Source organism: Musa acuminata, chromosome BXJ3-11 (assembly GCF_036884655.1).
Source record: "Musa acuminata AAA Group cultivar baxijiao chromosome BXJ3-11, Cavendish_Baxijiao_AAA, whole genome shotgun sequence".
Taxonomy (NCBI): domain Eukaryota; kingdom Viridiplantae; phylum Streptophyta; class Magnoliopsida; order Zingiberales; family Musaceae; genus Musa; species Musa acuminata.
In genome coordinates, this window is record NC_088359.1 from 10,645,046 (window position 1) to 10,668,031 (window position 22,986).

General features: G+C 35.4%; 1 protein-coding gene across 5 annotated transcripts; it reads right to left on the reverse strand.

Annotated features, from left to right (window-relative positions):
- Window positions 1-310: 310 nt before the first annotated feature.
- Window positions 311-15,849, reverse strand: LOC135652125 (nicotinamide adenine dinucleotide transporter 1, chloroplastic-like). Of its 5 annotated transcripts, none has more exons than XM_065172846.1 (9): window positions 15,489-15,849; window positions 15,294-15,389; window positions 4,001-4,107; window positions 3,420-3,468; window positions 3,206-3,315; window positions 1,557-1,651; window positions 1,374-1,462; window positions 1,189-1,244; window positions 311-1,080 (listed from the first exon to the last, which is right to left on the reverse strand). In XM_065172846.1, the coding sequence occupies exons 1-9, from the start codon at window positions 15,556-15,558 to the stop codon at window positions 844-846; spliced, it is 909 nt and encodes a 302-aa protein (XP_065028918.1). In that variant the 5' UTR covers window positions 15,559-15,849; the 3' UTR covers window positions 311-843. The 5 variants fall into 5 exon arrangements, with proteins under 5 accessions (XP_065028918.1, XP_065028916.1, XP_065028919.1 ...); XM_065172844.1 differs by having other exon boundaries at window positions 1,189-1,283; XM_065172847.1 differs by having other exon boundaries at window positions 593-1,080; window positions 1,189-1,283; window positions 15,294-15,407; window positions 15,489-15,730.
- Between the last annotated feature and the right edge of the window lie 7,137 nt (window positions 15,850-22,986).

The window sequence follows — 22,986 nt, forward strand, 5'->3', positions numbered from 1 at the left end:
AATAATCTCACCAGTAAAAAATAAAGCTTTTTAAGAAGCTACCAAATGGAGTTACACCACAAAGGCATCTTTGGCATCAGTATCAAGTTTATCTAAAATCCTTGCATGTCAAATTATATATATATACCACATGATTTCTCCTTCGTAAATTCGAACCCAAGTGCAGATTTTATGCATCTCATTCTACTCTGAGAAAAAAACTATATGGCTGCAACAGAGAAATAAAAAAAAGATAATTAGATATGGATGACAAGGAACTACTTGTGAGCTTTGGTAGAAGAGAAGCACAGAGATTTGAGACAATTCATAGTGACCAAAAATTTGGTAGCCATATCTGTTGTGTAGGACCCGCACACTAATTTTGCTGTCTTCTATAACATATTAAATGACTATGAATAATGGATCAGCATCAGTTTTACAATTCTGATTTACCAATAACTATCCCAAAAAAATGAGCTCCAAATAAAATCGTAGTTCACTAGTGACAATTTTGTCTCAGCATCTCATCCCTAAAATAGCATGAATTTTTTTAGTTCTTATAGAATGCAAAATCTTGCGTAACAACAAATGAACACCAAAAGAACTCAAAAGCTCACTAATAATAATTTCAGTGGTCATCCAATTGCTTTATGCTTCCAAATACGACATGTTCTTCTATAGATCCAAAATTTCCTACTTCCTTTTTCATCACCGGAAGTTTGTCATAGCTCATGATTGTAGTTGAAGTCATAAGGTCAGTACCAGAAGGCAGCCTTCAGGTAAAAGAATTGCAGCATGGCACAGAATGTATGTGTTGGCTGGTTCATCAAGGACAACATTTTGTAGACAGAGCATCATCCCTGATTACAGCACATGTGGATTTGATTCGGGTGGGAATAAATTGGTTAGGAATCTGTGAATCATCTCGAAGCTGGTAAATGTAATTACAGCAGCTGGAGTTGTTCGAAGCAAATTTGTTGCACAACCATGGTAAAATCCAGAAATACCATCTTTCCGAAAGACTTTTTTTATGCAGTCAATGACACCTTTATACTGCATCTCAGCATGAAAACCTTGTTCTTGAAGCTTTGACCGTACCACCTATCATAAGAAGATAATTATGGAAAATGGAGACAAACTTAATGCTGTCTATGGTAAATTTGTTTGGCATGGTGAATGACTTTAATATCCTTGGCTAGAGGAAGTTACCTCATGAGGGTAGGTCAATGTCGATGCAACTATCTTTGAGATAGATGAAGCAACAGCTACATCACGAGCAGTAAGCGAATCAACTGTAGTATTATCTAACATAAGAGCATATATTAATGCAAAGAAGAAATTAATAGATTTATAATAACTTAACTATATAGTTTCAGATTAATGATAGATAATACCTCGTTCAGCCAGGCAACATTTAATCTTCTCATATGCAGGGAACTGTATGGCAACATGGCTTATCCCTGCCAAAGCAGGCACTAGACCACTGTGCAAGACATAATATCAGCACATTCAATTAATATGATATTCAAGTTGAATTTACAATAATGTCATATTACAGTTCTTCAAAAAGGCCTCACCTGTAAAGCCCTCGGATACCTTCTTCATGGGCTATTCTCCTCAATGAATTTAGTGTGCCCTGATAAGGAACCATGCCCACCCTAAGTTCTTGAGCCTGCACATAGTGCATTAAATGGTTAAGGTTATAACAACTCAATAATTCAGACAACAAGTAACTTTTACTCTCCATGCATGCCTTAAAGAACTAAAGATCCATGGATCATGAAATCAAAAATATAATCACACTGGTTTAATTGCTGCCAATTGGTGTCCTTCATGTTTTTTCTTACATGTGAGTGCAACCCAGTAAACCTTGAGCTTGTAAAAGAATGACCATTATGCATTAGCTGTTAAAGGATCATGCATACTGACCACATGAATTTAGATGATTTGTTTACAGGGAAAAAAGGTGCCAACTTTTTAAAATGGTAACTCTAGTAATTATTTTTCTAACATCCTGATTATACTTCAATGTACCTCATAAAATTGTGAATTTGCTAAGACTGAAATTGTGGATTGGGAAATAATACTAGATAAGTTCAATAAATGGCTTTCTAGAATAACTCAGTTGGAGGAGTTTATTTTGGCGTCCTAAAAGTCTGTCATTATATGATAATTGTGATGATCAGTGAAGAATATACACGTCAGGAAATTAGATGAGATACTAGAATATGATCCAATGACCTCTAAGATTTCACAGTAATGATACATTCACAAAAATCCTAGCAGTGTCTTAGCATTTAACTCTATGAAATAACAATATCAGGTAAAATTTTATTTAACAAAATCAAGAAAATCGAAGTCCATGTAAAATTGTGCATAAAAAAAAAGAGAAGATAAATGCAGGTAAGCTTCACCTAGAACCTAAAATCATCATTTAAAAAGTGTATTTGAGTCTAAGGCTGATTAAAGACATTCAATATCTTCTAAGATGAAGGCAGAATAGGATATTAGGAATGCTATAAGTGAGCAATGAGAATCTCCAGAAGCTGGAAAAGCGAAATAGGAAAAATTAATGGTTTTTGGCCTACACAGAAAACATTCTTGCTTCTATAGCACTTCATTTTGCACAATAATTAACGGGAAAAAGAAGTTTCAAGCTGAAACAACTTATGTATGGACATAGCACAGTTATCAAGTAAAGATCAGAAACTTTAATTTCAAATTTCTGATGAGACAAATGCATGAACGTCAAACTTTAAGTTTGCTCTACATGCATGGATGTGAATAGCCTCCATTCAGGAAACATCCTTGGCAATATGCAAGACTATGACAAGACTCTGCAGAATTGAGTATAAAAATTGCCCTGTTAACAAACACAATATCCACAATGATAAAAGTTCTCAATGGAGCTGTCCAAGTAGAAGAAAAACCCTGATCAATTCTTTGAAAATGACAGAATGTGGCAGAACTAGAACTAAAATTTGTGCATCTTTTATCCACTATCTGATAACAAAAGAACTTTAAGAAAAAGAAATAGAACAAAAAGAGATCCAAAGTGCATCCTGAATCCATTATACAAGTAATTCATCATGTGAAAAAAAAGAATCCATCGTCTATAATATAATTCAAAATTTGCTTCAGAATGAATGGTAATTGCTACCAAACAAGGTGCTCAGTATTAACATATTCTCCTATTAAAATATATTGCTGGACATATCTGACATACTTGGAATCTTGTCTTGACAACCCAGAGTGGATTTGTCACAATAGTAGTAGCAACTCCAGCACCGGATGCAGCAAACATATTGGCACCTATAGATAGTTGATGGTTTCCATCTATCCAAGTATTGAATTTCATAAAGTACAATAAGAGAGCAAAATGAAACTAGTCAGTGAAAGGACACAAACTTCATATGAATATGTCATATACATATACTAACCATTTGAAGAAAGTAAGCTTTTTGATTGTTCATAGACTGTAAAGTAAACCTGGAAAGGTAGAAAATCACAAATTAGAAGGGAAATGTTAAAAATAAATTTAAAAAAATTGGGCAATTCAACGCACAAGGCTCCTGCCAATGCAAGTTCCTGGGTGAGTCAATGTTCATGTCATTGATCTTGTAATGTTCAAGTCAGTTCCGGAAGGAAAGCATTCAGAAAAAAAGAAAAGAATGTTCAAGACATAACCATGGTTCCTGAATTGGAAGTGACCAACAAATCATTCTCGGTTTGTATCTCTATCCCAACAATAATTTTGCAAATATTCAATCCCGAATTTTTTAAATTTTAACTCAGAATATCCACCTAACAATCATATTTCTGCAAAAGAATGTTAACCAACTAAACACAATACACCATACAAATCTCTTGCAGTTAATTTACATAAGTGACCAACTAATTACAAAAATATTCTGTCCACCAAGAAACTTAGATAAAAGACCATGACAGAACCTACCTGATGTAGCTTCTATAAATAGATCAAACATAAATTTTCATCTTGCTGAATAAGACAATGACTTACAGCCCAGTTAGGGAGCAACGCCAAAACAGTTGGTGACAATCCTCGATACATGCCAAGAACACCTTCCCTTTTGACTATTTGCTCAAGACTTCTAATTATGATGCTACCTAATAAAAAAATAAATACAAGAATTATTTCTGGAGAATAATGAATCAATTAGGATAAACAATTTCTGCCTCTTGGATGTATCGGCTAAATATCATGAAAACAACAAACTAACAACTGCAAGCTTTTATGAGTTTCACAATGTAGCAGCATTGACCGACACTATAATCACTAATAATTTCTCTCTTAACTTAAATCAATTACTAAAAATAATGTATTTCTTTATTATTAACTTCCATATTTATATATTATAGTTAAGGAAATGATTAAATTTGATTTCCTTAATCATGTGGATAAGTTAGGAATTTTACTAGTCAATTAAATTATTAATTGATTTATTTCCTAATAAGTGATGTGATTTTTAGAAATAAATAGTATACATTCCATTTTTATGTATAAACCATAATAAATGAATATTATATTTCTATCTTTATGTGTGAAAGCAAAATATAAATAAATTTAAAATAAAAATTAAATATTTAATTATCTTTCAGGGAGATCTTATCTTCTCCTATATAAGGGGGCTCCTCTTTTCTCATTTCTCACTAAATACAATGGGAGGATTGAGGAGAGGATTTCTCAAGGAGATAATCCTGAGAAAAGGATCGTCGAGGAGAGGTAGGATCCTTTTTTTTTTAATTAGCTTTGATTTATGTTTTGAAATCTTGATGTTGAGATTGTTATATATTTATGATGCATAATAATGTTTTAATTTTGAAATTTAATGTTTTAATTTTAAAATAATGATAATTGATTTATAATGTTAGAATGATTATTTGATTTATATTGATCTCTTAAGCTTAAGTAAATTTTAATATTTATTTAATTATTAAAATTCTTATTTTAAAATTAACATAATAGTTCTAATTTATTTAATTAGATATATCTATGTTTCAAGAATTATGTGTGAATTTCTATGATGTAATTAGTTTTAAATTTAAGATCATGAATTTAAATTTTTTAATTCATGAATTTGATTTATTCTTTAATAATTTTAAATATTGAAATTTAATTTAATAAGAGGAGTGTAATTGGGGTCTGACTTGAGTTAGGTTGATTTGTTAGACCGGATCGACTTAGCCTATGTGGTCATGTACGACCTAGCCCATGTGGTCAAGTACGACCTAGCTCATGTGACTAGGCATGACCCAGCCTATGTGACCAAGCAGAAGCCGGCCCATGTAGCAAGATATGACCCAACCCATGTGGCCAAGCATGACCCAGTCCATGTGACCATGTACGTATCAGCCCATGTGGTAAGGTACGACCCATCTCATATGGCCAAGCATGACCCAACACATATGGCAAGGTACAACACAATCATATGGCAAGATATGAGCCAACTCATACGGCTTGGTGTTGAATCTCGGATTTTGATGATGAAACAAATTGTTAGTGTTTATGATTTGATATGCGTTTTGAGTGACGCGGGTAGCTTCGATCAGGGAGAGACAATTAAAGCGGGAAGAATCATGTTGGGCCGGAGAAAAACATGTCAGAAGATTGGACGTCGAACTGAAAGATCGGTCGATGTATCGACAAAAGGCTTCGGGCCATGAGTTCGGACATCGAGCCAAAAAGAGCGAAAATTGCACCAAGGAAATCGGAGTTGTGAAGGACAACTGGTCGATTGGGCAATAGGCCGCAAGAGAGGACGATGCACCGAAGAATCGGACGAAGCGTCAGGGACTAATGACATACCGAACAATATGATTCAAGCTCTGTAATAATTGTCTAGATCGAAGTAGATTTTATTTGTGCAGGATTAACTATGATACTGATCAAGGCATAAAGCAAAATGAAGTCCCAGAGTCAAGAACGAGATTTTGTTGGGAGTTCGAGAGTTCGTCGGAAGTCCGGACGTTCATCGAAAATTTTGCTAGAATTGACTGAGAAATTCAGGACCTTGCCGAAGAAGCTCATCGGAACTCGCCAACAAGATCGTCGTGAAGTCCAGGAGCTTGACGGGAGTCCGCTGGAACATTGCCGAGAGATCATTGGAAGTTTGCCGGAAGCTCGCCGGAAGAAACCTAGACTAACCGGACCGGATTTGCTTAGTGTATGTCTTAAATTTCGTAGTTAGCACATAATTGGGATTGGCATTGGGCCAACCCAATTAGGGGCCAGTTGGGCCTATGTATGGATTGTGCTGGGCCCAATGAAAGGCCCAAACAGTGACCCAACAGGTGGCACCGTCGTGGCACAATCTTCGAGACTGTGTCAAGCGGTGGTACCACTAGTCTGAGCAGTAGTACCGCCCAAACACAGTCTCCCAGGTGGTAGTACCGCCAGAACGGGCGGTGGTACCACCCAATGTCAGTGCTGCAGGCGGTAGTACCGCCAGGACTTGGGAAACTCGGGATGAGACCTTTTTTTGCTCCAATTTTGAAGCCAATTGAGGGCTATAAATACCCCTTACTTCTCAGCTGGTAAAGAAAGAGAAGTGATAAGAACTGATCCCATACTATAGTAAAATAGCTTGCAAAGGTTGAGAGTTCACCTTTATCATTTCTAAGTGTGAAAGTTTGTAAAATGAGAGTGAGCCACTTGTGAAAGTTCTATAAAGGGGTGATTGATCTTTGCCCTTCAAGAAAGATCAATAGTGGAAGCCGATGACCTTATTGGAGGAGGTATCGGGAGTGGATGTAGGTTGGACGACAGAACCACTATAAAATTGGCGTGTTATTCTCTGGTTTACATTTATATTGTTGCCATTTATATACTGCAAATTACTTTACTTACTTATTCATTACGCTTCCATACGCTTTCCAGTCAAGTATCTTTATGATATCGGTTTTCATCAAACGAAATATTTTTAAAGCCAACGTTTTTACCACTGCACTAATTCACCCTCCTTCTTAGTGCCGACTCGTTCCTAACAGTTGGTATTAGAGCCACGTTATTTCTCATTTGGTTTAACACCCAAGAGAAATGGTTCTTTTCGGCTTTCAAGAGGGCTTGTCTATCTTTTGTCCTCCCATGTTCAATGGGACGGACTACACATATTGAAAAACTCGAATAAGAGTTTTCTTACTTTTTATTTATTTAAATTTATAGAATATGGTCGAAAACAGATTTCAAAGGTCTTCTCTTCCAATGAACGATTGGAATGATTTGGAGAATAAGACTTTTTCTTTAAATGCTAGAGTTATGAATGCTCTATTTTGCGCCTTAGACAAAAATGAATTCAATCGGGTTTCTATATGTGAAACGACTTTCGATATTTGGCACACTTTGAAATCACACACAAAGGCACTAGTAGAATAAAAGATTCTAAGATAAATATTTTGATACATGATTTTGAACTTTTTCGGATGAAGCCAAACGAGACTGTTGGAGACCTGTACACCTGTTTTACGGATGTTATCAATAGTCTAAAATCTCTTGGTAAAAGTTTTTCGAATCTTGAACTTGTGAATAAAGTTTTACGATCACTTTCTAAAAATTGGGATTTGAAAATAATGGCAATACAAGAATCAAAGAACTTAAACTATTTTCTGATCGAAGAACTTATCGGGTCTTTGATGACCTACGAAATGACCAATGTGGCACATGACGAATTTGAGAACAACCTTCCAAAGAACAGGAAGGATTTGATAGTTAGACCAAAAGAAGACCACTTGAGAGAAAACTCAAGTGATGGTGATAATGATGATCTTAAACTCTTAATATTAAAATTTAAAAAGTTCATAAAATAAGAATCGAAAATTAAAAATGAACTTAAAAAGAAGAGGTTGCCAAAGAAGAAGAAGAAATCACTTTGGGATGAAACGAGTACCTCCGAAGACGAGGAGTAAACCAACAAAGGCGAGGTGACGAACTACTCCTTCACGATTTTCGATGATGAGGTAACCAAAAACCCTTTACTTTATTTCGAAATTACATGATGCTTTTCATGAGTTATCTTTAAATTTAGAAATAAATAAAAATATAAATAAAAGGTGATCATGCTTTTCTTTTTTTAGCTAATTTTGAAAATGATAATGATAATTGCATGTTTCATGAAAATACAATAAAATGTAAATTTAATGATTAATCCTATGTATGTTTTTAAGAAAAAATAATGTGTATCTAAATTGATGATTTTTGAATGTGATTAAAAATGCTTCATGTTTAATGAAATCATGCTTGATGATTTAATAATACATAATGATCATGCTTAATGAGTTTATATTTCAAAATTATGCATGATGATTCTCATAATTTATGGTTTATCAATTTTTACCATAATGAAAGATGTTTTTTCGGTTTTAAAAATGATACATGTTTTGATTTGGCATAAATGAAAAAGGCATGTTTATATAAAATAATGTAACTATCATACTTGATGATTTTATATTTAATTATACATGATGATTTGAAGTAATGATGATTTTTAGGTAATTTATGGTTTATTGATCTTGATGATTTCCATGATGAGATTTGCTCTTTCGATTTTAAACGATGATATATGTTTTGATTTGACGAAAAGGACAAGGGCATGCATTTATGAAATCAATCACTTAAATTAAAACAACTAAAAAGAGAAAAATATTTTTCTTGCAAATTTCTTTTTCTCTATCTTATCGATTTTTCAAAAAGAGAGATTGATGAATCTATTTGTATCATTTTTATGAATCTCTTAGACTATGAAAATGATTTTGATGATTTGAATTTAAATGAGTTTTATCCAAATCATGATCTTGATTTCTTGGAATTACTTGAGATTTTTTTTTTTTGAATCAAGATCTCTTTTTTGTACTCCTACGATTTTTTCTTAGTATTTTTTTAAAGAGAAGATTTACTATATGAATCATGTCTTTTGATAGTCACATGATCTTATTTTTCATGACATGATTTCTTCGTATTTATGGCTTTTATGCCATGTAATTATTGAAATATTTTACACCATTATGTTCTTCCCTTCTTTCTTGTTTACAATGATAAAGGGGAGAAAGGAAATCACTGACATTTCAAGAGATTGATAAATCTCTTTATTTCATTTGAATCTCTTGAAAGTGACATTGTTGATTTGACAAATTGATGAGTTGAAGTGATAATAGTTTAAAAATATTTATTCAAATGCATGAATCGATAATCTTTTCATCAAATGAATCATGATTTTTTCTTATGAATTCTTGGAATTATAACATGAGATTTTTTATGAATTAAGATCATTTACTATGAGTCTACTTTTCGCTATTTGAGTTATCTAAAAGAATTATAATTTATCTTTTGATATTCACAATTTGTCTTCATGAATTATATATCTCATTACCAAGTTAATTTTTCTTGATATATTTCATGTGATGATTTGAAAAATGATATAATGGGAAAAGTTTTGCAACCATCCCTTCTTTTTTACAATGACAAAGGGGGAGCAAAACTTACTAGTTTGCTCATCTCAAAAGAGAAGAAAGAACTTGCTTTCTTGAACATCTCAAATATTGCTAGCTTACAGTTTCTAATATGATGTATCACTTGCTAAATTTGCTAGCTTACAAATTGTAAGGAGAAAAACTTGCAACTTGCAAAAGGAAGCAAGAATTGCTAGCTTGCACACTTCAACAAAAGGCAAAAATGCTATCTTGTATTCCTTTTCGAAAACTTGCTAGCTTAAACATTACAAAGAAAAGCAAATATGCTAAACTCTACATATCTCTAAAACTTGCTAGCTTGTATGTTCAATACTCACTATCTTACTAGCTTGCATAATGATATGTGCAATGATGTTTCAAAAACCTAAAATTATACGATGATATATGATGTTTCAAAAACTTGAAATTATACAATGATTTGATATTATATCTTAAACACTTGATAGTTGCACTTCTCCTTTTTGTTGATGACAAAGGGGGAGATGTATGATGTTATGCATGATTTTATTATGATACATGTTGCTTGGATTTTTGAATCCTCTATTAATATGACATATTGATAGGGGGAGTTAAAGTTAACTCCGTCATCAATTGGTTGTCATCATCAAAAAGGGGGAGATTGTTGAATCTCGGATTTTGATGATGAAATCAATTGTTAGTGTTTATGATTTGATATGCGTTTTGAGTGATGCAGGTAGCTTCGATCAGGGAGAGACAATTAAAGCAGGAAGAATCATGTTAGGCCAGAGAAAAAGATGTTAGAAGATTGGACGTCGAACCGAAGGATCGGTTGACGTATCGACAGAAGGCTTCGGGCCATGAGTTCGGGCATCGGGCCAAGAAGAGCGAAAATTATGCCGAGGAAATCGGAGTTACGGAGGACAACTGACTGATTCGACAATAGGCCGCAAGAGAGGATGATGCGCCGAAGAATCGGAAGAAGCGTCGGGGACCAAAGACATACCGGACAATATGATTCAAGCTTTGTAATAATTGTCTAGATCGAATTAGGTTTTATTTGTGCAGGATTAACTACGATAGCGATTAAGGAATAAAGCAAAATGAAGTCCTAGAGTCAAGAACGAGCTTTCGTTGGGAGTTCGAGAGTTCGTCAAAAGTTTGGACGTTCGTCGGAAGTTCTACCGAAATTGATCGAGAAGTCCAGGAGCTTGCCAACGAAGCTCGTCGGAACTCGCCAAGAAGATCGTCGTGAATTCCAGGAGCTTGCCGGGAGTCTACTGAAACATTGTCGAGAGATTATCGGAAGTTCGTCGGAAGATCGTTGGAAGCTCGCCGGAAGAAACCTAGACTAACCGGACCAGATTTACTTAGTGTATGTCTTAAATTTCGTAGTTAGCACATAATTGGGATTGGCATTAGGCCAACCCAATTAAGGCTAGTTGGCCCCATGTATGGACTGTGTTGGACCTAATGAAAGGCCCAAACAGTAACCTAATAGGTGGCACCGTCGTGGCACAGTCTCCGAGATTGTGTTAGACTGTCAAGTGATGGTACCACCAGTCTGGGTAGTGGTACCGCCCAGTGTCAGTGTCAGGCAGTGAAACCGCCAGTTTGGGCAGTGGTACAGCCCAGACATAGTCTCCCAAGTAGTAGTACCACCAGTTTGGGCGATTGTTCACGCCCAATATCAGTGCTGCAGGCGGTGGTACTGCTCGGCACAAACGGTGGTACCTCCAAGACACGGGAAATCCGGGATGAGACATTTTTTGGCTCCAATTTTAAAGCCAATTGAGGGCTATAAATACCCCTTACTTCTCAACTGGTAAAGAAAGAGCAGTGATAAGAATTGATCCCATACTATAGTGGAATCATGGTATATAATTTCGAATAGTATCGCTCGGTACGAGCGATACGTACCGGTCCGACGACATACCAGTACGCGGACCGCCCGCTACCAGACGGAACGTGCTACAGTGCTATACTGTAGCACTGCTACAGTAGAGGAAGAACTATTTAAAACCACTCGGTACGCCCTGGTGTACCGAGCGATACACGCTGGTGTACCGAGCAGTACACGGTACGGTACCGTACCGTACCGATCCAACCTCGAAACATCAGTACGATACGGTATTGTATACCTTGAGTGAAATAACTTGCAAAAGTTGAGAGTTCACCTCCATCATTTCTAAGTGTAAAAGTTTGTAAAAGGAGAGTGAGCCACTTGTGAAAGTTCTGTAAAGGGGTGATTGATCTTTGCCCTTCAAGAAAGATCAATAGTGGAAGCCGATGACCTTATTGGAGGAGGTATCGGGAGTGGATGTAGGTCGGACGACCGAACCACTATAAAATTAACGTGTTCTTCTCTGGTTTGCATTTCTATTGTTGCCATTTGCATACTGCAATTTGCTTTACTTATTCATTATGCTTTCATATACTTTCAAGTTAAGTATCTTTATGATATCGATTTTCATTAAACGAAATATTTTTCAAGCTAATGTTTTTACCGCTGCACTAATTCAACCTCCCCTCTTAGTGCCGACTCGTTCCTAATACTAAGTACGACCTAGTTCACGTGGGTCAGATATGACCTCAACTCATGTGTCTAGGTACAACCAACTCACGAGCCAAGCATGACCCAATTTGGTGGTAAGGCTCAGCCCAACTTATGAGTGAGGCTTCGCCTAGTCCATGAAGTTAAGCTCGTCTAGCTAAGCGATTGACATTAGACACATCGTCGCTCCTCTATCTAGCCATTGTACCTCAACTTAACCTATTACTTAGAACAGACATGTGCAGCGCATGTGACTCGTCCAAGACTCAAGTGGGTTGGTTCGGTTTGGGATTAGCACCATATGACAGTCCTTTATTGGTTTAAGATCGTTAATTGACTAAAACAGACAGGTTTGATCGGTTAAAGTCGGTTTAAGATGATTTCATACTAACTTGACTAGTTTAAACCTATTTGACCTAATCAAAATCAATCAAATCTAAATTAGACCAATCTAGGGTGATTCCAGATCGATTCTATAAGAATTTGAGGTCGATTCCATTAGGTTATAAACGAATTAAGTTTGGTCGAAGTCAATTAAGCTATTCCAATTAGGGTTTTAGCTGATTGAGACTATTAAGAGATTGATGTTTCATGTCTTTATAATTTGATGAACTTAAAGGTTTTATCTAAATATGTCATTTGAAAATAATTATTAGTTTTTTACTTTTCCTAAGTTTATGATATTGATATGATTGTTACCATGTAGTCGATGTGACTCGGCTAGTGGTTCACATTGGAAGTGCAACCAATGAAAGGAGCTGTGGGCCCATCATAATATGGAGCCACCAATGAAGATTATCTAATAGATCATACATCAAGCATGATCTTTCATAATATTTGATCATATTGATTTCTTAATGCATATGTGAGTGAATAGATGAATATAAATGAATGATTATGAATGTTTATGTATCCTTACCAAGGGCAGGAATGACGATTCCTTTCGAGAATTAGCGGGCCATTAGACTGATGGTTAGATGGTTCCTTCATTCGCTGTTGGGAGGAACATGTCCCCACTTAGGCGGGTGATGAATACTACTCCATCCACTGTTGGGAGTGCGATATGGATTATCTCTATCCGTTGTTAGGCGGAATTCATCCCGTAGAGTTTGCCTCTCCATCCACTATTGGGAGAGTGCACCATCGAGTGTGATATATACTTTTGTTATCTAGTTATTATGTATGTGTTGCACATGGCTAATGCATGATTTTATTTATTATGTAAGAAATTATCATCGTTTTATTTATGCGTAAGTTTTATGATGAATCGATATATTATTATTTTTATTAAATTATTGACATTTGTTTCACAAATATTAAAGATTATTTTCATGATTTTTCCGAGGTTCCTACTAGCATGTGTGGGTGCTGATATGTTTTTACCTTATATTTATTTTCAGAGTAATCTACAACTTTGTAATAGATATGAAGTTTAGGTGGAAGAGACTTGTGACCCTACCAAGAAGATGTGATCCTTTTTTTAGTTAATAGAATATTTACTATTGTAAAGACAAGGATTTAAATTCAAGGATGAAGAAAAACGAGGGGGGGGGTGGGATGTGTGTATTTTGTAAATTATGAATAATAATAATAAAATTATGATTTATTACATTTTATAAATTTGGAGATGCGATAGGCACATTTACACTAGAGATGATATTTAGTGATTCAATCACATCCAACTACAGAGGCTATCAGATTCTAATTCAAGTCATATGTCCAAGAATCACATTCTAAAAAAGACTAACCACTACAAACAGCAGAGATAGTATACTTCAATTATCACCATATGATGTAAATACATGACATTTAGCACTCTAGTTGATGTAGCACCAATATCTATGCTCTGGCATCACTTTGAAGGCTCAATTACCCATTTAACAAAATATTCACATAATTGAGGCCAAATATACATAATGTTCTGTAACAAATTGACTTTGAATCAAGAGAGAATAATTTTAATAGGAAAGTTAGTTTATGGCATTAAATTTATGACATGACTTAAATAGAAATTCCCTGTTATGTTATTCAGGCTTTTCTTATAACATTTCTGCTGCAGACAAAAGTTAGATACATATATTGTCTAAGTTTCAAACCAGAGAGGTACAGCACACAGTTTCATTTTACATCACTCAAACTATCTATTTATAGATTTATACCAAAACTGAGTGTTGAAATTATTATTTTAGTATATACAAATTTCAAGTCTGACAAACATTGTAGAAATGCTTAGATGTTGTCCAAGGAAAGCATTTAAAAGTGGTATGCAGTTTGAGGTGAAAAATAACAATGTATAAGTGGAAAGGCCATTGATCATATGAATTAACTGTGAAATAGCAAGTCTAATCTAGGAATGTTGTCCCATCCATCGCTTATGAATTGGATTTCTTTAAAATATATTTCTACACTTAAGAATTTTCAAACACCGACTTTCGCCTTTTCCCCTTTCATATTTGCCTCTCATTCCATTGACAACAACATTATTTCCAAGCATTTTCTACCTATTTGTCCATGTCCCACATTTCTTCATGCTTTACCAAGCCCCTTTGTTCTATTATATTCTTTCTATATTTTGTCTTGTTTTCTAATTGTACACATCCTTTTAGTTGGATCTTCTGTCATCCTTTTCTCTTGTTTCCCGTATTCATTTTGGTATCATTCTAACAGTAGCAGCCATTAATCTTAGAGACTTTTATTATAGGAACTTTTGATGCCAAGATCGTAGAATACTTCCAAAGCAAAATTGCACAAACAGAACACAAACAAATAGAGCCTACTTGAGTGTTGAAAAATTGTATCTCGAAAGAGAGGATTAGAAGCAAAGAGAGCATACTTAATTGTGGCAGTTTGAGTCACCTAAATCTTGGTTTCTTTCTCAAAGTTATAAAGCTCACTCTTCAATTTTTTTTTTAAACCTTAATTTAAAAAAGAAAAACCAAGATGGGGAACCAATTGGGAAGTCTATGTATTTGTATACTGTGTACATAGACCATAAGATCACAAAATTTTTAGTAAGAACTAAAAAAATAAATGCGGAGAACAACTTGGGCAGCTTAATTATTCAAGCTTTTTTATACAAAAGACCGCAAGATTGATGATTTATTTTTTAAATTACTTCAAATTATTCAATGCATATTAAGATCCTCGTGTCAACACATTCCAGAATATGCATTAATTGACAACAGAGACATCTAAATTATCCACCATAAAGAAGGCATGTCTATGAGGTACAAAAACCAAAAGAGCACCTAAAAAAATACAGAAAAATATATGTCAGCAAAAATGGAATCAAAATGATCCAAACAGCTAAAATCCATACCTTTAGCACCATTGCTATCTATTTTTGGCAATCCATGGACCTGCAACCTGGTCTTGATCACATCCAATGGGCAAACAAAAGTAGCCGCAATGGCACCTATCCGAAAATTCCAAACTCCACCATGACCATATCAAATAATCCAATAAAAACTTATGTTCGCATAATAAGATGGGGAAATTAAAGATTTGGGAGTACCAGCGGAAGCGCCGGCGGCGGCGTGGCAGAGGAGTCCTCTGGTCGTAAGGCTATGGGTCTCGGTCGCCATCGAGGGAATTCGTGCCGAAGACGGATCGATAGAGGCAGGGGCACCAACCGAGAACTTGGATTTCCTCTCTCGGGAGGGGCGTAGCGGAGATCCAGCGTCGCATGGGCTCGAGAGCCAGAACCAAGGAGCTCCTCGCAAGGACTCAACCGGAGCGAGAAGGATCGAACAGCAGGTAGAAGATCAAATTAGGGTTCCGATCGGATCGAGGGACTGCGGAGCGACGCCATTATCGGAAGGCCTTCTCGTCCCCTTCCTCCATCTCCTCCTCACGTCCCTCGTAGGCTGTTTCCAACGGAGGCTGTCACATGATGCGCGAAGAGGGGACGATTGGATTAGGAAGCGACATTGGTCGTTGGATTCGATCCCGACGGCTGCTGGGAAATCCTGAAGGACTATTTTAACGGACGCGATGAGTCGCTGCCGTCCGTGCTCGGATCGCCTGCTTCTACTCGAGCAGGAGACTCTCAATTCACGGTGCGGGAATTACAGGAATTGGCCGTGATGGCTGCGGTTACCGGGATTCTTTTCGTGGATTTCGACAATTCGCTCACCGACGCGTGTGAACATTTCTTTGGGACCCGCCAGAATAGGACAGATTGCACGGTTTCTGTGGTTGGGAATAACCCCCAATGATGTGGTACTGGGAGCTGATACGTACGTGGCCCAATGTGGCGGCTTTGAATCGTCACACAAGTAACAACTGTTCTTATCACAACGGATCGGACATCATTTTGGTGAAGCAACCAAAAGATGAAATCGTAGTTTTAATATGTTGTCGAAAAAAAATAAAAATAAAATATATTTAACTTATAACCTCTTTGTCAAGCTTTGGATTAAAAAGATGGAGGTGATCTTTCTCATAAAATTATATATTTGTATTAGTTTTATAGCATTCCTCCTAGCATGCGCGTTCTCACTTTCTCATTAAAAAGAATCATTCATAGTTTTTTGCTAGACAAAAACCAAAGTAGTTTCTGCAATTAACTCCTGATTTGATTGAATTTGTGTAGTGTTGGAGGCTTAGCCATGCAATTGTTTTGATTGTAAAAAACTGTAATGGCCATGCACACAACCAATTCAATAAAGATAAGACATGGTGTCATGGGGCAGATCGCATCACAATAGATCAAGTATTGTTGAAAACAAATAAGACATAATAACAGTCAACAAGCGACAACAAATTTTACTATGATTTAACATTATTTTAACTCACTTCTTTGTGCATACACAACTTAAGAATCATACTTAGTTGAAGCGATTTTTTCTTTTTTTTTTCCGCCTAAAAGTTCTGTTTTATTCTTCATATCACATATGTTATAATAAATTAATGGGGTTGATAAATATTTTTAATTAAAAATATGTTGTTTGGAGGATAAGTTACTTGAAGCCTCACGAAAAAAGTTTTTGCTTGAAGAAGAAAAAACCCTTGACAATTAAGGGTTAGTTGCTATATAAATACAATATATTTTAAGATTTTTGGTATTTAAGTTACAAAAGGAATTACTTTGAATACACTTTTTGATTTTTCACTAATAGATCTACAGAGGTTGAGGAAAAAATCTTCAACAAAAATCTTCAGCGTTTATCATCATATGATGTGTGGTTGGTTTCGAGTTTAAGCTCTAGATAAATAAAAAAAATATTTTTCTATTATTCTTGTACATTAAAAAATTAGATTTATTTTCATGAATATAAAAAAAATCAAAACTTGAAAATTTTTATTCACTATTTTATGTATATATATATATATATGATAAATTTGTTAAAAATGTTTCGAGTTTCCATTATTTCTTGCAAAATATTTTTCTTTTGTTTTATTCCCATATAATATCCCTTCCTAATCATTTTTATTGCTTTACCCCTGGCGTATATCTCGCTTAATCACCTTCCACCCCATTAGGTTGCATTCATCGCCTTTTAAGCAATCACCTCCATAGTAATGCTATCATTGTATCAATCTATGCTTTACTTTATCATGACCTCCACAACGAATAAATATATGTATGAATGAATGTAAATGAATGATTATGATTGTTTATGTATCTCTACTAAAGGTAGATGGGATGATTCCCTTTGGGGATTAACGAGCTATTAGATGTGATGATTAGATGATTCCTTTATTTGCTTTTAGGAGGAATGTGTCTCTACTTGGGCGAGTGAGGGATACCACTCTATTTACTATTGAGAGTATGATATAAGTTCTCTTCATTAGTCGTTGAAAGGAATATATCTCATAGAGTATGTATTTCTATCCGCTATTAGAAGAGTATATTATTAGGTATGATGTATATCTTATTAGAAGACTATATCTGATGTATGATTTTGCTTACAACATAAGAATTATTATTATTTTTATACATAAACTAATATATTATCATGTTATATTAAATTATGAATATTTATATATATTTCATGAGCACTAAAGATTATTTTGATGATATTTCAAAGGTTCTTATCAATATGTGTGGTTACTAATATATTTTTATCCTATATTTATTTTTAAAATAACCTATGATTTTGTAATAGATATGAGGTTTGGGTGGAGGAGATTTTTTCATCATTTATGAGAAGATGTGATTCTTTTTTTAATTATAAAAAATTAGTATTATAAAGATAGGGATTTTGAATTCAAAGATAAAAAGAGTTTTGTAAATTATGAATAATAAAATAATGATTTTTTTTTTATAAATATGGGATGTGACAATCTTTCATCTTTCGAAATACCTCTTTGTAACAGACATGAAAGTTCAACCTCAACCCCAATTTGTGAAGTAGTCAATGTTAGGATCAAGAATACTAAGAGGGGGGGGTGAATTAGTGCAGTGGAAATCTTTCAATGATAAAATACGTTCGAATGATAAAAACGATTTCAGTGTGAAAGCCGATCCTGAGATTACTTCAACTTAAGATCAAGCGAGATGATGTTAAAATCAATCTATGAAGACAGTTTGTAGTTATGATGAAAACCAGAATATAAGCGTAAACTGAAATACGACGTTCGTACGAAGAAACTGATTTACGTCTAAATGCTGATTCGTAAATCACTTGATTAGGCGAGATGCAGTTTAAGTAAGGATATAAAGGCAGTTTGCAGTTATGGTTGAAATCAAAACGTAAACGTAAACTGAAATATGATGATCGTACGAAAAACCAGATTTACGTCTAAACGCTGATTCGGAAAGTGCAAAGCTTAAAACCCGATTGTATATGCGCAGAAAGCAGTAAGCTTTAGAGGAGGTTTGCAGTAAAGATAATGTGCTCAAAGTAAATGCAAACCGAGATTTAGAGTGGTTCGGTCAATCTTGACCTACTCCACTTTTGGCTTCCTCCACCGACGAGGTCACCGACGTCAACTAGAGGCCTTCCTTCAATAGACGTAGGCCAACCACCCTTTTACAGTTTCACTCCTTTTGATGGGCTTAGGAGACATCCCTTACAAAGTTTTCTCTCCTCTCTTTACAACTCAGAACTTGGAAGAACAGAGGGAGAAGAACTTTTGGCCTTTACAATAATTTTGAGCTCTAAGAATCATAGAAAAAGATCAAGATTTCGGTGTAAGTTCATGCTCTTTCAGTGCTGAATGGGTGGGGTATTTATAGGCCCCAACCCAGTCCAAATTTGGAGCTCAAAACTATAAATTCCCGGAATTCCGGGATCAGGCGGTTGCACCTCCTGACTGGGGCGGTTGCACCGCCTAGCAGAGCTCGAAGACTGAGCCTCTGGGCGGTGCTACCTCTTGTCAGGGGCGGTTGCACCTCCTGACAGAGCTCGAAGACCGAGCTCAGGCGGTTGCACCTCCTGACTGAGGCGGTTGCACCGCCTGGCAGAGCTCGAAGACTGAGCTCAAGCGGTGCCACCTCTTGTCAGGGGAGGATGCACCGCCCAGTCTCGCTTGGAGACTGAGCCCAGGCGGTGCCACCTCCTAGCTGGGGCGGTTGCACCGCCTAGTCTCGCTGGGAGACTTAGCCCAGGCGGTGCCACCTCCTGGCTTGGGCGGTTGCATCTCCCACAGCAATCAGGGTCCGAATGGGTTGATCCATTCGGCCCAATTTGGGTTTTTTTAGGGGCCCAATTGCCCCAAGATTAAGTTAATGGGATCACCTCCCATTTCCAACTTAATCATTGTGCTAACTACGATAATTCCTAAGACAATTTCTGCAACTTGCTCCGGTGCGTCAATCGCTTCTTCCGGCGAACTTCCGGCAAACTCTTGGACTTGCGACGATCCACTTGGCGAGTTCCGACGAGCTTCTTTTGGCAAGCTTATGGACTTCTCGGATTTGTTCCCACAGAACCTTCGACGACTGTCCGAACTTCCGTCGAACTCTCGAACTCCCAACGTGATCATTATCTTGACTCCGGCGCAACTCCTGCTGCATGTCTAACTTTCATCGTAGTTAATCCTGCACATGCAAACAAAGCTTCGATCGAGACAATTAATCCTAAGCAATTAACCAAGTTGTCCGGCATGTCATTGGTCCCTCGACGCTTCGTCTGATTCTTTGGCGCATCGTCCTTTCCTGCGGCCTATTGCCCAATCGGCCAGTTGTCTCCGCAACTCCGATATCCTTGGCACAATACCCGCTCTTCTTGGCCCGATGCCCGAGTCCACGACTCGAAGCCTTCTGTCGATACGTCGACCAATCCACCGGCCCGACGTCCAATCTTCTAACATGTTCCTCCGGCACAACATGATTTTCCTGCTTTAATTGTCTCATCCTGATCAAAGCATCCTGCGTCACTCAAAACACAGATTAAATCATAAACATATATTAAGTAGTTTCATCGTCAAAATACGAGATTCAACAATCTCCCCCTTTTTGATGATGACAACTACTTGATGACGGAGTTAACCTTAACTCCCAGAGTTTAAACAAACTCCCCCTATCAATATGCCATATTGATAGAACCTTGAATTCAAACTGAATTCAAGTCATTGCAATATTCATCATGAATACTTGCAACACGTCATCATGAACTCATGCATAAACTTATGCATAACATGTCATGTCATCAACATACTTCTCCCCCTTTGTCATCAACAAAAAGGAGAAGTACCACAATCAGTGTTTGTGATATTGGTTCAACTCATTGCATGAAAAACATAATATCAAGTTTTATCATCATGCAATTTTGAAGCCAGAAAATTTAGGAAATGTTACATTATGCTTAGAACATTCAAGCTATCAAGTTTTAGATATGCAAGTTTTACAGCATACAAGATAGCACTTTTAGAACATGCAAGCTAGCAATGTTACAACATTTTAGAACTTGCAAGCTAGCAATTTAGAGATGTTTAAGAAGGCAACTCTTGCTTCTTGAAATATGCAAGTTGCAAGCTAGCAAATTTTTGCTTCCTTTGCAATGTTGGCTTTTGATATCGTAACGCAAACATTTCAAGTATTTATCAATTGTAGCATTTCATCATATGGCATGATATCGATAAGTAAAGTTGCGATGCTAGTTCTTGATATATTACTATAATGCAACCTTGGCATAGAGCAAATATGGCAATCATAGCATCAATTCATATATTTCTCCCCCTTTGTCGTCAACAAAAAGGAGAATGATATAAGCAAATTTTAAATATAAGTGCGATGTCATAAGCAGGTTCATGTCATTTTTCAACAAAGAGTGATAAGATACCAAATATTCACACATCTCAAGGAAAACATGACATGGAGATAGCTTTGAAAACTTCTTCTATTTTATTTGTTATTTTCTTTTTGCATGAAGGAGGAAAGCTATTTCTGAGCTTACTCGAATGAAGTTAAAATCGATAAGATATTAAAGCACGCTTCATTTTTACAAGTATCAAGATATGTATATGAATCAAATCCTTATACGTAAAAATGACTTCCTTTTTCAAGAAGGAATTTATAAGCAGGAATCATTTCATCAAATTCATTTCTCAAAACAAAATATTGTTCACATGATAAGTGTATGAGAGATGTATTTGCTAGTTGATTCCATATGTCAAAAATCAATGATATGAATTAAACTTGATATGACATATGCTTATTAAGTCTGGAAGAGGATAATTCGAAAATCCAATTGTTGGGATACCAATAGTTAAGAGAATCCGAAAATAAAATTAACACTTTCATACATTCGGACAAGGTTGTGCTATTGATTTTTAAATACAATCATGAGGACAAAACATACTTATTATCATGAAAATTTTTGTATCCAAATCACATAATTTCCAACCTGTTATTAGGGCATGTAATTGTGTAAAATCATCATGGCAGTCGAGTGATTTGATCATTCAATCAAGAAAGTCCGAAAATTAATTTTAACAAGTTCAATCATTTGGACATATTTTTGCCATAGTTTTTTAAGTACAATCATGAAGATAAGACATGCTCATCATCATGATAGTACGATAGCAAGTTTACAATATACAAGCTAGCAAAAAATTTTCAACATTTTAAGACACGCAAGCTAGCAATTTTCTCTTTGAGATATGCACATTAGCAACTCTTTCTCCCCCTATGTCATTGGCAAAAAGAAGGGAAAAAAACCTTTACATCAATTTCTAAATCATGACAAAGGTAAGTAATCATTCTTATTTGTGCATCATTATAGTTTCAATGCACAACTTCATTAACAGTACATTTCATTTTTTTATGCACGATACCGAAAAATCAATCATCATTATGAGCATATCAAACATAATATTCAAGCATTCATGATATATCATTTTGGCAACATGATCATAGATATTCAAACGATGGTATCTAAATGTCAGAATTCATTACATCCTATTATGCATGATCATTAACTCTTCATTTGTATTTCATGCATTATTTCATTTCATCTCATAAGGAATATCAAGAAGAGTTATTGGATGATGAGATAAATATTTTATGAATACACGGAATTATATAAAAATCATATCATAAGTGTTTCATGTATTCATATTATCACATGAAGCATATTATCATTTTTGAGATTCATAACATGAATAACGTTATTACTATTTTATCAAAATCAATTTCGAGATTCACACAATATCATGAAATCATTAATCTCGATAAGATGGGAAAAGCATTTTCTTTTTAAGTGATTCTTTTAACACATCATAAAAAAACTCATTCATAATTCAAGTGATTTACAAGATATCATAAATGAATTTATCACTTGTATTTCATCAAAATCGAGAACTCTAGAGATAGAAAATGATTGAAGCATTTAACATGATTGAAGCATGATTCATATTTAAATTGTATCTTATGTCGTATATACGAATCAAGCATTTGTCAAATCTGAAATCATCCTCAAAATTACATTCAATAAATTCATATATGACAAGCATAGATTTATTGAAAAATCAATAAGATAGAGGATTACATTTCATTTTTATAAATTTCTATTCATGTGATTTGCTTCTTATGAGCATGCCTTTGCTTTTAAAAAAAATATCAA